This window comes from Gymnoscopelus braueri (assembly GCF_963280865.1).
Source record: "Gymnoscopelus braueri genome assembly, chromosome: 10".
NCBI classification, from domain to species: domain Eukaryota; kingdom Metazoa; phylum Chordata; class Actinopteri; order Myctophiformes; family Myctophidae; genus Gymnoscopelus; species Gymnoscopelus braueri.
Window position 1 is genome coordinate 19,534,232 of NC_137611.1, and position 15,232 is coordinate 19,549,463.

Here is a 15,232-nt window from a genome sequence, read left to right on the forward strand (position 1 = left end):
AGAATGAATCGTCTGCTAGTGATGAATGTTTTGTGGTGATCCCCACTTCTGTAACCTATGATGGACCGGTCCAGCTGGCAAGGTCCCCGCCCAAACAGAGCACAGCAAAGGCGGGCCGTTTCAGAGAGTTATTCGCTAAGGCATTGTGCAAGAGAAGTACGATTGAACGATTACAATGCTTGTGAGATCATTCAGCCTTTATTTATTTTTAATTTCTATTTAGAGTAGCCAATTATTTTTTACCCCTTTTTCTCCCCAATGTACTCGTTATGCCAATTGATTCCTCCCCACACACATTTCTGCCAATGAAGAGCCCCCACCAGGAGGACGTAGAGCCTTCGTCCTACTCCTCCCGCCCAACACGCCCTGCTGACGGGTGCCGCCCTAGCCCGTAGGAGTACGTGCAATGACCGATACTCTCCCCGCCCGGCTTCCCTCCCCCGAACACGGGCCAATTGTGTTCGTGTAGACACTCGACAAAGCCGGTTGCACCACGGTGGATTCTAAGCTCTTATTCTGCCTTCAGTCGTGTCTTTTGGGTCCCTGTCAGAACTATTCCTCTCACAAGATAATATTTGTGTTTGTTTAACAGAGTTATTACTAATCAGCGAGATATTTGGGGGGAAAAAACAGAATACTGTATTGAGAGAAAATGTACATTGTTAGAAGTTATGCACATATGGATTTAACAACCTTGACTTCAATACAATTAACATTTGCTTTTAATGAATTGCATTAAACATTGGCTTTTGGGTAATTATATTTGTTTTATATCCTCAATGATTGACAGAAACTTCAAATGTTCTGAAACTACCAATTCATAAGCAAGAGCTTGAATCTTGCAGGATCAACATCCTGTTCTCCATAAACAGCTCCTTGATTTTTTAAAAGCTGCTTTGATAAAGGTTTTTATTTTTACTTCATTGATAAAAGTGGGCTTAGTTATGAGGGGGTTTCTTTGTTATCTGTTTTTCGCAGTCAGACATTCCATACAGAGAATACGAGGTGGGGATTATTTACTTGATTGGTTAAGGCCCCTTTCAGTATGAAAAGGTAAAAATAGAGCCTGCACGCCGTAATGTAACGTGCTTGTTTCAACCAACAAGGTCTACTGTACTTAAGAATCAGTCCCTTTAAGCGCATGGGCGCATGCTACCATTTTCGGTGATCACCCTCTCACCGCGGTGGTTTGAAAACATGACGTCACCGAGCCGCTCACCTCAGCACATCTCTCTGCTTTTACACTTACTAAGAGCGCCTAGTATCATAATCACCTTTTAGGTGAAAACGTTTCCACCTAAAAGTTGAAAGGGTGATCACCTAAAATGGTAGCACGCAGCCACCTTTGCGGAATGATCCTTTGAAAGGTGTAGCTCCAATGTCCACACTGGTGGTAGTATCCTCTTAAATTGTATTTTGTGTTCGCTGGACAGGGCTGTGAATACATTTATTTTCCAGCTGTGTGCTTCTCACACACAGATGCATGTACATATGCAGAACCAACATCAGCCTAACATGGGACATGTCTTTATAAATACAGTAAGTGACAGCATGCATATGATATTGGTGTCAGTTTTGATGAGCAGGAATTAGAAGAGGCAGAATGGGATTGCATACAAGCTGTGATCTGATCTCAATGCACTCATGAAGAGAGCCTACTCCACCAAACATGCATCAGTGTAACCTCCATGACAGCTTTAAGTAATAATTAAAATCAGAAGTGCTCCACAAAAAAATACATTAAATGCGCATTTGTCATCAAATGTGCCTTGATGACGAACTGATAGGATGGGCTAATGATGTCCCAAGATGCAGGTTAGGAATTCTGTGTAAAATATTGTTTTGTCTACACAGCCACAAGGTGGCGTGACCTTACAGATGAAATCACATGATTGAGAAGAGTTGTAGTTCCTTTATAGATGGTTTACTCTGAGGTATACCATAAATGAAAGCTCTTAGAAGCTGCTAAGTGTCCACAAAGTTAATGCCACCAAGACTGCTGTGCTGAACAATAGAGCAATGGAAATAGTCAAGGAAGGAGAGAAGGACAAAGGAGCTGGCTTAGACAGGGGTCTGTTTGCCAAGTTAGTGTACTGTGTGATTGTGGAAGTCTTTGGGGAGTGTGACTTAAGTGACAGTTGTGAGCCACTGCTGGTCAGGAAACGTGTCTGCTTTCCCAGCATCACTACACAAGGCTATCATAGGTAATCAGTTCCAGGTTAAGCCCGCAGGTTAGAAATCCTCTGGAAAGGGGAATGATCTGCCTATGTTTTTCTTTTACACTTTATTTAACCAGGCAGACAATTAAGGACAAATTCTTATGTACAAAAGGCAAGGCCTCTTGAGGGAGAGGGGGATAGGGGCTAAAATATATTTAAAACAAATCTACATCCAAGTTCAAATAAAAGCAAAGCAATATAATAAACTCACACTAAGAACACAATCAATCAATAAACAGAATATACAATATCCAGTATTTGCAGTATCAAGTTGACCATTAGGGCTAATCATCACCTTACATTCACTTGCAGAATCGCCGTTATCCTACTATAAATGTGAATATGTCCTTTGTGTCTCGAGAACCATCCAACTGATCGACGTAAAACACGTCCAGTGTAGTCTGGACAGTTGAGCGGACCAGATCCCCATTGTGTTCTTGATGTGGTAGAAGTCTCCCTATCTGTGCAAGTCAGTCACCGCTGGGCCGGCTGGCTGCCAGCCAGGGTGACTTTGCCCAGGTGGAGGACAGGCAAAGGGTGAGCCTCCGTGTTGAACACCCAGCTCTCCAACGGCATCAGTTCATCACTTGAGAACAACAGGTACAGATATTTGAGCGTCTCTGACAGAAAGAAGCTCTGCTGCACGTCGTCATGAGTGGGATTGGACATGGTGACGTCCTCCACACCAGAGAAACCTCCACTCACTCTGCAGTACTTATCTATAGCCTGTGCCGCCTCCCAGCCCCACTGGCGGTACTTGGGGTCATGGGTGAGCCTCCACATGTACCAGTAGGTCTCAATGACCTCCGGACGCAGGATGTAACGTCTATCCACAGGCGCTGCCTCCAGACCATTGTCAAACCTAAAGACCTCTGGACCCAGCTTCATCGCTGTCCTGTTGTAGGATTCGTGGCAGGTGTGCGCAATCTCAGCTCCCAGCTGGAGGTAGTGTTCTGCCTTGTCATCTGGCGAGCCATTGGCTCCAAGTGCAAACATCCCCCCAGCAAAACAGGTCAGGTGGCCCATCTTCCTCTGCAGGTAGCCATTCTTCCACTCACCAATGAAGGTCAGACCACCGTCGGACTTACGAATCAGATGACGTTCTATAGCCTCGATGGCGTCATCGTAGGTCTTGCGTGCCTCCATGTCGGTCTTGTCAGACACAAGCCATGCCTTCAACAGGTACTCGTAGAAGCTGTCCCCAAGAGACCCTGCTGAGGTATGGTCTTGTCCCCAGCGGCCTGTGTGAGGATTGAGGTAGTTTGGATACAGTCCGTTCGGGTGGTTCATTTTGGCTAGCAGCTTACGGATGTGCATCACCTTCTGATAGTAGATAGGGTTCCCAGTTAGGTTTGTGAGGTGAACAAACTCAATGTGGAGGGTCCCGAACTCAGCCAAAACGCTGTTCGGTGACCAGTGCGTACCCCCTTCACCACTTTTGAGGTTGACCATGGACCAGGGAATGCCTGTAGGCGTTTTGAAGGCAGGAAGCAACCTATCAGCCAATTGTACCGCCTTCAGTTTGAATATTTCTTCTCCAGAGAGGTAGTAAGCAGATAGCAGTCCTCCTATGAAACGGATGTTGGCCTCGAAGACAGAGACCTTAGCATCAACGTCAAAGTCTAGGTTCTGTTCAATCCACTCCTGTCCATCCTTGAACTCCTTGTGAAGGCCCATGATGTACAGGGTGTCTAAAGAGTCCACTATGGTAGCACCTAGCTGGGAATTACCAAAGATAATGGAGGAATGTTCTTTCTTTGACAGGGGCTGCAGTTCATTATGACCAAAGCTGTACTGTCTGTAGTTGTCCCACGCATGCTTCATCATCTCTCTGATCTTGTCCCGTTTGTCCTTGATGTCATGTTCCGGGGGCTCTCCGTCATTGACCCCTACCACCTTGGGCAGGGGCATGGGGTGAAGAGTGTTTGGGAGCGGCAGAGACTTTGGCAGCGGCTCCTCATCAGAATTACTCAGCTTCCCTCTGGCTTCCTGCAGTGTAAGCTCATGGTCTGCACGGATCCTATCCCGCAATATCTGCTCGTCTCTGTGTTTGTTTTGTGCCCCCTGTCCATCTGTGAACATGGGGCCACCCTTGGAGAGGTTGATGGGAGGGATGAGCATTTCCTCCTGGCCCATGTCTAAGTGATTGTGCTTGGAGTTGTCCGACAGGAAGAAGGCTACAAAGGTCAGGGTGATGAAGGCACAGAAGATGGGGAGGATATACCTCTTGGAGAACCTCGGCATGGTTCTGAGATGGCAGAAGGACGAGGCACCTTGAGACGACGTTGGGACTCTGCGGTCCCAGAGCGGTAGCAGGGAATTCGTTCTCATGGTTTCACTGTTAAACTCAGATTAGGCAGAGGTCAAACTTTGAGGTTGAATGAACCAGTGTTGTATTACTAAATGCTGGGGTTTGAACCCAATTCTACAGTATAAGTACCCAGTCTGTCCACCAAGGTGTGACATAGCAGGTTACCCCTCACAGCCAATCATATATGTACGTATGAACGTAATAACCATATATGGCTTTGCCAGACGTATGGGGACATATGACGCCAACGTTGAATATTTAGCTGCAGACCTTTGCTGTCTGTCTTTTTCTTTAATCTCAGATCCTGGGGTACTCTGGTTTTGCAGGGGTAGCGTTCCTGCCCACCACCGTGGCATACATGTGTGTGTGTGTGTGTGTGTGTGTGTGTGTGTGTGTGTGTGTGTGTGTGTGTGTGTGTGTGTGTGTGTGTGTGTGTGTGTGTGTGTGTGTGTGTGTGTGTGTGTGTGTGTGTGTGTGTGCGCACACGCATTGCTTGTATTGTTTAGACCCCGTGGCTCCAGGTTTGTGAGAATGAGGATGTATCGGTAGAGAGAAACAAGGCTGATGAGAATAAAACTGTGTGTGTGTGTGTGTGTGTGTGAGAGAGAGAGAGAGAGAGAGAGAGAGAGAGTGTAAATCTCTATTCAATATCACTATGTTAAGCCCTTGATCTATGTTACCTCATTAGCCATATCATATGACACATTAGGAATGTGTTAATCATAAGTTCACCAACAAATGTTCCTTATGGAAAATATTGATATAAATATTGGTGTAGTCATAATGCATTTCTCTACAAAAATAAAACATATTCACTTGAAAAGGATACTGCTTAAAAAGAAATCCCAGAATAAAGTATGCATGTTCAAGGCAGACTTTATTCTGAATGTTCATATTGCTGTGTTGTAATTGAATAATAAATGTGCGGCAGTTTGTCTTGATGAATTCCCTAGATAGGTAAGGAGTTTTGTGTGCAAAATTCTCTTTGTATTTGTACTATTGGCAACACATCTTGGTAGATGTTATCATCAACCACATACTGTAGCTGTCTACCTACACAGCCGCATGGTGGTGCCAACTTACAATTTAGAATTTAGGCATTTAGCAGAGGATCTTATCCAAAGTGAGTGTGCAAAATCAGAGTAAAGGCCATGAATCATAGTCAACAATCAGTAAATAGCATCATCATAGGTCTGCATAGTATAACTAGCATGTATCAAGAAAAAAAAAAAAAGAAAAAAAAGGACACAGGAAGGGATACAAAGAGAGAACACTGCCAGGGGTTGAGGTGGAGTTTTCAGACTGGTGGCAAATAGGGACTGGGGTGAGTCTGCTGTTATTGATAGCATTCGAATCAGGTGATTGATAGCAAAGGAGAGTTTATTCCACAGCTTGGTGAAGAGTCTAGGATGTGTGGAATGTTGGCGACTGTGTTTTAGGGAACTGTTGAACAGACTTAGGCCTTTTGTGTAAGTGAGCGGGAAGGGGTATGGGGGTGGATCATGTCCTGAGGGTAAGTGGGTGCCATGCCCTTGATTGCCTTGTAGGCCATCACCAGTGTTTTGTACTGGGTGCGGGCAGCAACGAGAAGCCAATAAAGACAGCAGATGAAGTCACACTCTGTTGCAGACTGCACAAATCTCTTGGAAGCTGCTACAATAACATATGGTGTGTCTACAAAGTTGATACCATGCAGGACTGCTGAACAATACAACAATGGAAATAGTCAAGGAAGGACGAAGGAGAAAAAGAAACAGTTGAGGCTTGAATATTGAATTACAGGAGGCTTGGGGGGGGGGGGGGGGGGTTCTGTTTGCCAATGGGATTAGTGTATTGTGGGATTGTGGAAGGAATGGGTGGTTGAGCCACTGGTCAGGAAACCTCTCCACTGACACTGTCCCAGCATCATCACACAAGGCCATCTGTGAGAGATGCCAGGTTAAAATCCAGCAGGATTAGAAATGCTCAAAGGGGGATGATTGACCTATCGTTGTGGCGATCTCAAACCCAACCACTGGACCATATGGCACTCCCCCGCAAAAGTGACACGGCAACATCACAAGAACACAAGCGCACTCACACGGTTCATGTACAGTGACAGCACTGATGGAAGCCGAGCTGCCTGGTATTTACCAGAACGGATAGTTAGAGAGAGGAGATAACCATCACCTCACATTCAATTGCAGAATATCACACACTGTCCCTCTCTCTCTCTCTCTCTCTCTCTCTCTCTCTCTCTCTCTCTCTCTCTCTCTCCTTCTATCTGCGTTACTCTCCCTCACCCCTCCCAATAATACATACATGCTTGCACACATCACGTTGGATGATGACACAAGAGGGATAAGTGTTCTCACACTCCACTGAGAGCCGTTGAATGCTGCAGCAGTAGCACTGTTCTGATTCAACAGACCATGAGCTTCACAGAGAGCCACTACTGCACACAACATATTTACATGCAAAACATCTGCTTTTTTGCTCTTCATATACTGTAGGGCCCCCAGGCATTGTTTTATTATTATCGGCCTTGTTTCTCTCTACCGATACATCCTCATTCTCACAAACCTGGAGCCACGGGGCCTAAACAATACAGGCAATGCACACACACGCGCACACACACACACACACACACACACACACACACACACACACACACACTCACACTCACACTCACACTCACACTCACACTCACACACACACAGCTCAGTATCCTGCGATAGAACCACTATCAGCACCTGACACCTCGAAAACAGGAAAAACGTTTCAGCAGGATCACAGATGTGTTGAGTGTTTAGGGGAGGAGCGTGTCCGAGTCTATATAACCCCGCCGGATAGATATTTCACTTCACTCCTCAGCTGGGGGATATATTGTATACTAGAAGTGCAAGAGGGAACATCTCCATCATGTCCTATTATGAGGTAAGATCTCTTAGCCTAATGACATGTTATTATTCTGATATTGGCGTGCAAGAGATTTTAACAGTTACTAACAAACAGTGCATGGCAGCACATATTTATAGATACATCTGTAGATAGATAGATAGATGCTTTATTTTAATTACATTATAGTATGTTTTAAACGTATTTATGTATATGCAATTATGCATGTTACTATATGTATACAGTATATTATTTAAAATCTATTTATCTTTTTTCCCCTCTTTTTTTTGGTAACTGTGTTTATAGTTATCTGACCGACATATCAACATATCCTTTATTTGAACTGAGCCAATTCACACGATTGTGCTCAGGACCCATTGTGATGGCCCTTTCCTCTCTGTCTGTAAACTACTAAACTGGTTCTCAGCGTGGGATGCGGGGACCCCCAGGGGTCCATGGGGGTCCCCAGCTACATGATTGAGAGTTAGGATTAGGAACCAAATGGACCCTGACAGGTCTGTAACTCGGAGAGTGTGCAAATGGATTACTGGTCCATTTGTACACGCTCTCAGTTAAACTAACACTTAGGATTTTACAGCGTAGACTGGGGTCCCAGAGACAAAAAACCTTTGTGTCAAAATGGGGGTCCGTGGCCTCATGCAGAGCCTACTACCTTCACTTACCTCTGCCCACCCCTTTTCGTGTCCAGCACTACTATTTCGACGAGTTCAACGACACAGGCTCAGGCTCCGGCTCCGGATACCTGGACCTGGACGAGCCCTGTGAGACGGAGCAGCTGGTGACCCGTGACCTGCAGCAGGTCTTCTTGCCTGTGGTCTACGCCCTCATCTTTACCCTGGGTATCACCGGCAATGGCCTGGTGGTCATGGTGCTGGGCTGCCAGCGCAGGTTAGGACGTTGTGTTATGTAACAGGATTTGACCACTTTACTCTGGTTTTGTCGTTCCTGGATTAGTTTTATTTTTTTAATTTTACCAGTAAACCTGTGTGTGATGTTGAGAAATGGATGGTACGAGTTAGACAGATGTTTTATTTATATTTTTTATTATACAGGACAGTACAGAGAGAGAGAGAAGTCTGCTTGCGATTCGTAATGCAATAATCGCAACTTAGTCGGATCCCTTATAAAACATATCTGATTTTCAAGTGAGTTGGGTAGTTTGTTTGAAAATACGCTATTTTCAGTATAAGCTCACAGCGCTTTGCATCATGACGCGTGGAGCTTATAGATCTTTTTTTAACCCATTAAGACCGGGAACGTGTCTGTGTCATTTTAAGATTTTTTGGGCTATTCAAAAATAGCAGATATACAAGCTCATAGTGCGGCACCGAGTGCCGCACTATGAGCTTGTAGATCTGCTATTAAAAAAAAAAAAAAAAAAATTGAAAATCTTTTTTAAGCATTAGGATTTAGGGGGAAAAAATATGTCATCGGCTTCATGTCTTTGAAAGCAGGTTTTTAAGAATTCTTGCCTATAATGACGTGCCAAAATAGGGACGGCAGGTTTAATGTGCTTAACCAGCTGCACCTCCAGGCCACTGCTGTGATTTAACTATGAATGTGTATGTGTGTATACAGGTCCAAATGCAGCCTTACGGACCGGTACCGTCTGCACCTCTCAGCCGCCGACCTCCTGTTTGTCCTGGCGCTGCCGTTCTGGGCTGTGGACGCAGCGCTGGCCGACTGGAGCTTTGGCTCGGTGACGTGTGTCTGCGTCCATGTCATCTACACGGTCAACCTGTACTGCAGTGTGCTCATCCTGGCCTTCATCAGCCTGGATCGCTACCTGGCCGTGGTCCGAGCCACTGGCACCAAGACCAGTGGTCTGAGGCAGCTACTGGCCCACAAGCTGGTCTATGTGGGTGAGTGTCTCCCTGCCTCTCTCAGTGCGTGTCTCTCGTGTCGTTCAGTGTCTCTCTCTCGCTTTCTTTCTTTCTTTCTGTGTCTCTCTCTCTCTCTCTCTCTCTCTCTCTCTCTCTCTCTCTCTCTCTCTCTGTCTGTCTCTCATGCTCACTTTGTCTCACTTTCTCTCTCCCCCTCTGTTTTCTCCTCTCATCTATCCACACTTCTTCCTCCTCAAAACCTTTTTGCTTGTATCTCCCTCTCTGTCTCTCGCCACTGTCGCAAGCATTGCTTGCGACAGTGGTGGGACTATAAAGTGTCTTGAGACAATTTGTTGAATTGAATTGAAAACACATAGTTCCTCATCTTCCTCTCATTCAATCTCCTCCTCCTCTTTCCCCATGGATGCATCCTTCATCCCTACGTTCTGAACTCAGTGATCTTAAGTGACCTTGTCGTTTCCTCCCCTGTGCATTCCCCTGTCTCACACCTTTTTTCTCTCCCCCTCCCTCCAGGCGCCTGGTTGCCAGCCTGTCTGCTGGCGGTACCCGACCTGATATTTGCCCGGACCCAGACAGCGGGGGAGGGGACGACCGTGTGCCAGCGCCTCTACCCGGAGAACAACGGGCCCGTCTGGGTCGCGGTGTTCCATCTCCAGCTGGTGCTGTCGGGCCTGGTGATCCCCGGCCTGGTTCTGCTGGTGTGTTACTGCATCATCGTCTCCAGGCTGACCCGGGGCCCCCTGGGGGGTCAGAGGCAGAAGCGCCGGGCCGTCCGGACCACCGTGGCCTTGGTCCTCTGCTTCTTCTTGTGCTGGCTGCCCTACGGAGCGGGCATCTCCGTGGACGCCCTGATGCGCCTGGAGGTCCTGCCCAGGCACTGCAGCCTGGAATCCATACTGGAGGTGTGGCTGGCCGTGACTGAGCCAATGGCCTACGCACACTGCTGCCTGAACCCGCTGTTGTACGCCTTCCTGGGAGCAGGTTTTAAAACCTCCGCCCGCAGAGCGCTAGCTCTGAGTCGCGCCTCCAGCCTGAAGGTTCTACCCAGGAGACGTGCCGGGGCATCCACCACTACAGAATCAGAGTCTTCCAGTTTACACTCCAGCTAACTGTGTGTGTGTGTGTGTGTGTGTGTGTGTGTGTGTGTGTGTGTGTGTGTGTGTGTGTGTGTGTGTGTGTGTGTGTGTGTGTGTGTGTGTGTGTGTGCGTGTGCGTGCGTGCGTGCGTGTGCGTGTGCATGCGTGCGTGTGTGTGTGCGTGTGCATGCGTGCATGTGTGTAAGGATGTTTATCCCAGGGTGTCTGAGAGAGTGAGGAACAGTCTGCTGGCCCATGACTCGTCTTCACCCTCATAGTCAAGTTTATAATGTAAATATTTTGTATTTTCAAGGATGCTACCCCCAGTAGCTTTCTATTGTTGAAGATGTTTTTAATAAAAAAGTGAAAACACCTATTTTGTTACTTCTTTTGCAATAACTTGCTCACTTCCTCAGTGAAATGTGTTTCTGTTAGAGATGTTACTTCCTGCTCCGATTCCGATGGATACCGAGTACCGATCCGATACCAATGCGTAAATATAGGAATAAATAACAATTCCATTAGTAATTGTTAAAGTGCAGCCACATGTTAGTAAAATGAGAAGTACAGTAAGAGCATAAAACCGTTGTGCAACATCAACTAAAGCATTCAAAATACAAAATAATTGTTTACTGTAAAGGAAATATCATCAAATGATAAATTACGTGGTATCGGACTGGCATACTCACAGATACCGATACCAGTATCTTAGGCAGTATCAGCAGCTTTTCCGATAAATGGTATCGGTATCGCAACAACTCTAGTTTCCGCCCCCTTTCTGTTTTGGTGTGGTACATTTGACACCTGGATAAAATATCATTCCAGCCCTCTGAAATGACTTTTAACTATGACCACCTCTCTGTCAGACAAGATTAATTTTTTCCAGTCCTATGACATTACACTGTGAAGAGTAGCAAGAAAATGAGAAGCGTTGCATCACAAGTAATGTCTGTAATCTCCCTTCGGTTGGCTCACAAATAAGTGCACAGTAAAACCCTTTGTGTTCATTTAACTGTCTGAGAACCACAAATGTAACCATTTGGTTACATTTGTACACCCTCAGAGTTACAAAAGGTTACATTAGCACTGGGTATTTTACTGTGTGGTATCAATACAATCTCAATCTTCAGCACACCCTGAGGTTTGGGCAAATTGTTTATTTACTTGACTGGCCACATAATACTTGTTTTACCCTAGGTGTGGCATATTGTAGAGATATGAGCATTGAAATTGAACTTTGACGTGGGGAAACACGTCTCTAGAAATGTGCTCTTGTGTGTTTTCCCCAATCAACCTTATCATCGCCCTCTCGCCATGATTCAGAATCACACACAGTCACTACTGGTATCCACTGATCCAGAGAATGCACTCGTTATGTTTTTCTGAAAAGGCATCTAATGAAACCTTCTGGTGTTTTCTGACTTGTGACACGTCTTGGGGCAGGTGTGTGTGAGTCAGTGCAACGGTGGCCTCCTATTGTGTGTGTGTGTGTGTGTGTGTGTGTGTGTGTGTGTGTGTGTGTGTGTGTGTGTGTGTGTGTGTGTGTGCGTGCGTGCGTGCGTGCGTGCGTGCGTGCGTGCGTGCGTGCGTGCGTGCGTGCGTGCGTGTAATAGATTTATGGCATGATGGACTCAGCTGCATATTATGCAGTTGAGTGAGGAGGTGTGAGCTCAAAGGGAGAAGGGGGGAGGGGGGGGTCACTAAGTCCATTTTCCCAGCATCTTATACGCACGGGCTACAAACACTGAGCCTACTTCCACCTGGAAGTGAGACAAACATGAGCTGGAAGTTTACTGTGTCCCCGTTTCCTGGAGCAGAGGGGGAGGATAAAGAGGAAAGAAAGAAAGACAAAGAGAGAAAACAATACAACTAAAGAAGGCTTCAATGAAGGCTTCAATCTGTAACCCTGCATGTAGACGTTTGTATTACCTTAGCGCAGTCCCGTCCTGTTTACATGTCATACACATAACAATGACAGCACTGCGCTGAGTACGTGAGTCTGATGAACGTATCTGACTCAACACACATAAACTCGTACACTCATCACACATAAACCCATCAGTGCCACATGGAGATCAAATGTTCAGCACACACTAGCACCCATGCACAGGCACACCTACAGTGCACACATTTCCCTGCTATTTATACTGCATTCAAAACAGGAAGGACTTCCTCCCGCTCATTTTAGGAAAAACAAACAGCTATTAGGCCTGACAAACACAACCTGGTGAACAGTTTGGTAAAATTATATATAGATATAGCTGGATTTAAAGTTAATAGGCATCATTTGTACTTCTTTGACATGGGTCAGAATTCAAGCCCAGTGACTTTGGTTCAGGGAATTAGGACACAGTAAGATTGTGGTGGATATGATGTTTTAACTTCTTCTAAAGTGTTCCTTTTGTTTTCTTTTTTTCTGTTTTGCTTTATTTTGCATTTTTTCTTTTTGTCCGCACTTGTTGAGACTCTATGACAGGCCCATCGCCTGCAATATGACGATAAAAAAACATTGAACCTTGAACCTAAAGCAATATAGTATGTCTAAAGATTTGCAGGCAATGCAAGACATACAATAGACAGTAAATTATGAACACCACTTCAAACTGTGACATCGAAACACTACACACCAGTGTGTTTCCAGCATTCATCAGTGTCTTGCAACAATGGAGTAAAATACTAGTCGACAGAGTGTTAATTCAATAAATCCCAAATGAGACAAGTGTGAGAACAATACTGTAGTAGGCCTACAACAGGGGAAAAGACACTTGATAATAACCCGTCTCTTTGCAGTCTGTACCTCCCTACTGTCCACTCAATTCAGCTTGCAATCCTCTTCTATTCCTTATCTTCTTTCACCCCTATTTCATTTGATCTGACACCATCTCTCCTCTCCCCTTCTGGCACCAATAAAGTGGCTCTTTGGTGCCTTCTGCATGCATGTGGGTCTGTGGGTATGGTGGTGCTGTGCTGTGTGTACTGTGTCCTGTGTGTGTGGATGCTAATGATAATTTATAAAATATGTTAGTGGTTCCACATGGGAGAGTAGATTACTTACACACACATGCACCTACCAATGGCCTATAGTTTATATTTAGTTGTATGATGGTGTCACTCGTTTCATTAGTTAGTCACTCTCAGTGAGCGACACTGTTGTGCGACAAAGTATAAATGAGCAGTAACGTGGTTGCGTCTTAGTGCTACCCACTCCACTCCACACTGTCTCTTTGTTTTGAGGCAGCTCTGCTTTATTAGATGCTACAGTGGATAAGAGGCTGGGAAAACAATTAAGGGCATAACGAGGAGTCGGACATGACATGACATGACATGCAAATCATGACCCATACTTGAACCCAGATCATTACAACCGGTGTACGTGCTACGTGTTTACGTGCTGTAAGATTACAATCGAGTTGCTCCACTGGAACAGTTAGGGGTTCAGTGCATTGCTCAGGGGCTCTTGACTTGTTGAGGCAGGGGAGAGTGTTTGTCATCTACTTCCTCCCCCTCGATTTTCCCAAGCGCTGATGAACATGTTGAACCAGTGAACTTCCACTCTGAAGCCATTGCTTGTTGGACTGGCTACTGCAACCCCTGGCCTATACTGAGTCTGGATGTACGTGGGTGGATGTGTGTGTGTGTGTGTGTGTGTGTGTGTGTGTGTGTGTGTGTGTGTGTGTGTGTGTGTGTGTGTGTGTGTGTGTGTGTGTGTGTGTGTGTGTGCGTGTGCGTGTGCGTGTGTGTTTGAAACATCGCAGATGGCCAGGTTCTATGTCAGAATCAGATGGAGAACGGCTGAACTTCCTGCTGCTTAACAATTGTGGGAACGCCAGAGATCAAGACAGATCAAGACAGAGAGAGAGAGAGAGACATGGTCCGTATCCAAATGGCCTACAACAACTTCCTGCTCTCTTCCTGGTGGGTGAATACAATGTGACAGGTGAAACCAATAGCCTGTCGGGGGGTTTATTTGTATTGCTCTCAGCAGATGGAGAAGTAGTGGGATGGGAAAGCAGGTGGTCTCACCTCTAGACAGTATTGCTCTGACCCCAACACCATTAAAGACTGGGTCCGAGAGAGAGAGAGAGAGAGAGAGAGAGAGAGAGAGAGAGAGAGAGAGAGAGAGAGAGAGAGAGAGAGAGAGAGAGAGAGAGAGAAAAATCATTGTTCTGCTGAAAAAGAGCCACAGTTATCATCATACAGCCACAGACATGAAGATCAAACGCTGTGATTTTAAAAGCCCCATGGCTGACAGATGACCTCAGAAAATCCTGTGTGTGTGTGAATTCTTATTGAGAATTTGGAATGAATTCTTATTGAGAATTTGGAGGACAGTTAGTTCAGGTTCAATTTGTAAAAACAAAAGCAAAGGGGTGTTGGGGGAGGGGGGCATTAATTATGATACTGGATATAAAAATATTCAGCTTCACTGTTCTACCGCTGTTCTTGTGGCTTGGTGTCATGGCATCAGCAAACAAATCAGTCAACTCCATATATGGGCACAAAAGGGGGCATGCCCATATATGGGCATATACTGATGACATCAGGGATCTCCATATATGGGCTTTAAAGGGACTGACAGATACAGATATATCCATATATGAGCATATCAGCATGCCCATTTATGGGCATATACTGATGATGACATCAGGGATCTTCTCACATTGTTAGGGATTTAAAATGGTTTGAAATTCATATTGTCCTGAACCAATCCATTGCCATCCAAGGTTCAAGAAGGTTAATTTATCATAATTCACAGACTACTTGAAATATCCTAGTCATCTTTTGCTATAAGAAACATATATATGTGCCCTAATTAATAATACAAAATTTAGTTTTTTCAAATGTATGTCTATTTTTTATTTAAATGTATTTTTACTTTGAAAT

At 45.4% G+C, this 15,232-nt stretch overlaps 2 protein-coding genes across 2 annotated transcripts; one reads left to right on the forward strand and one right to left on the reverse strand.

Annotated features, from left to right (window-relative positions):
- Window positions 1-2,693: 2,693 nt before the first annotated feature.
- LOC308093196 (mannosyl-oligosaccharide 1,2-alpha-mannosidase IB-like) lies at window positions 2,694-4,244 on the reverse strand (the record flags this gene model as incomplete). The annotated part of the gene is made up of 1 exon (XM_080439440.1): window positions 2,694-4,244. Exon 1 carries the CDS (start codon window positions 4,128-4,130, stop codon window positions 2,694-2,696), a length of 1,437 nt encoding a protein of 478 aa, XP_080295566.1. The 5' UTR covers window positions 4,131-4,244.
- A 3,082-nt stretch (window positions 4,245-7,326) lies between these two features.
- Window positions 7,327-10,722, forward strand: LOC308094250 (C-X-C chemokine receptor type 4-like). Its single transcript, XM_080440785.1, has 4 exons — window positions 7,327-7,446; window positions 8,117-8,316; window positions 9,007-9,290; window positions 9,786-10,722. Exons 1-4 carry the CDS (start codon window positions 7,432-7,434, stop codon window positions 10,379-10,381), a joined length of 1,095 nt encoding a protein of 364 aa, XP_080296911.1. The 5' UTR covers window positions 7,327-7,431; the 3' UTR covers window positions 10,382-10,722.
- Window positions 10,723-15,232: the final 4,510 nt, after the last annotated feature.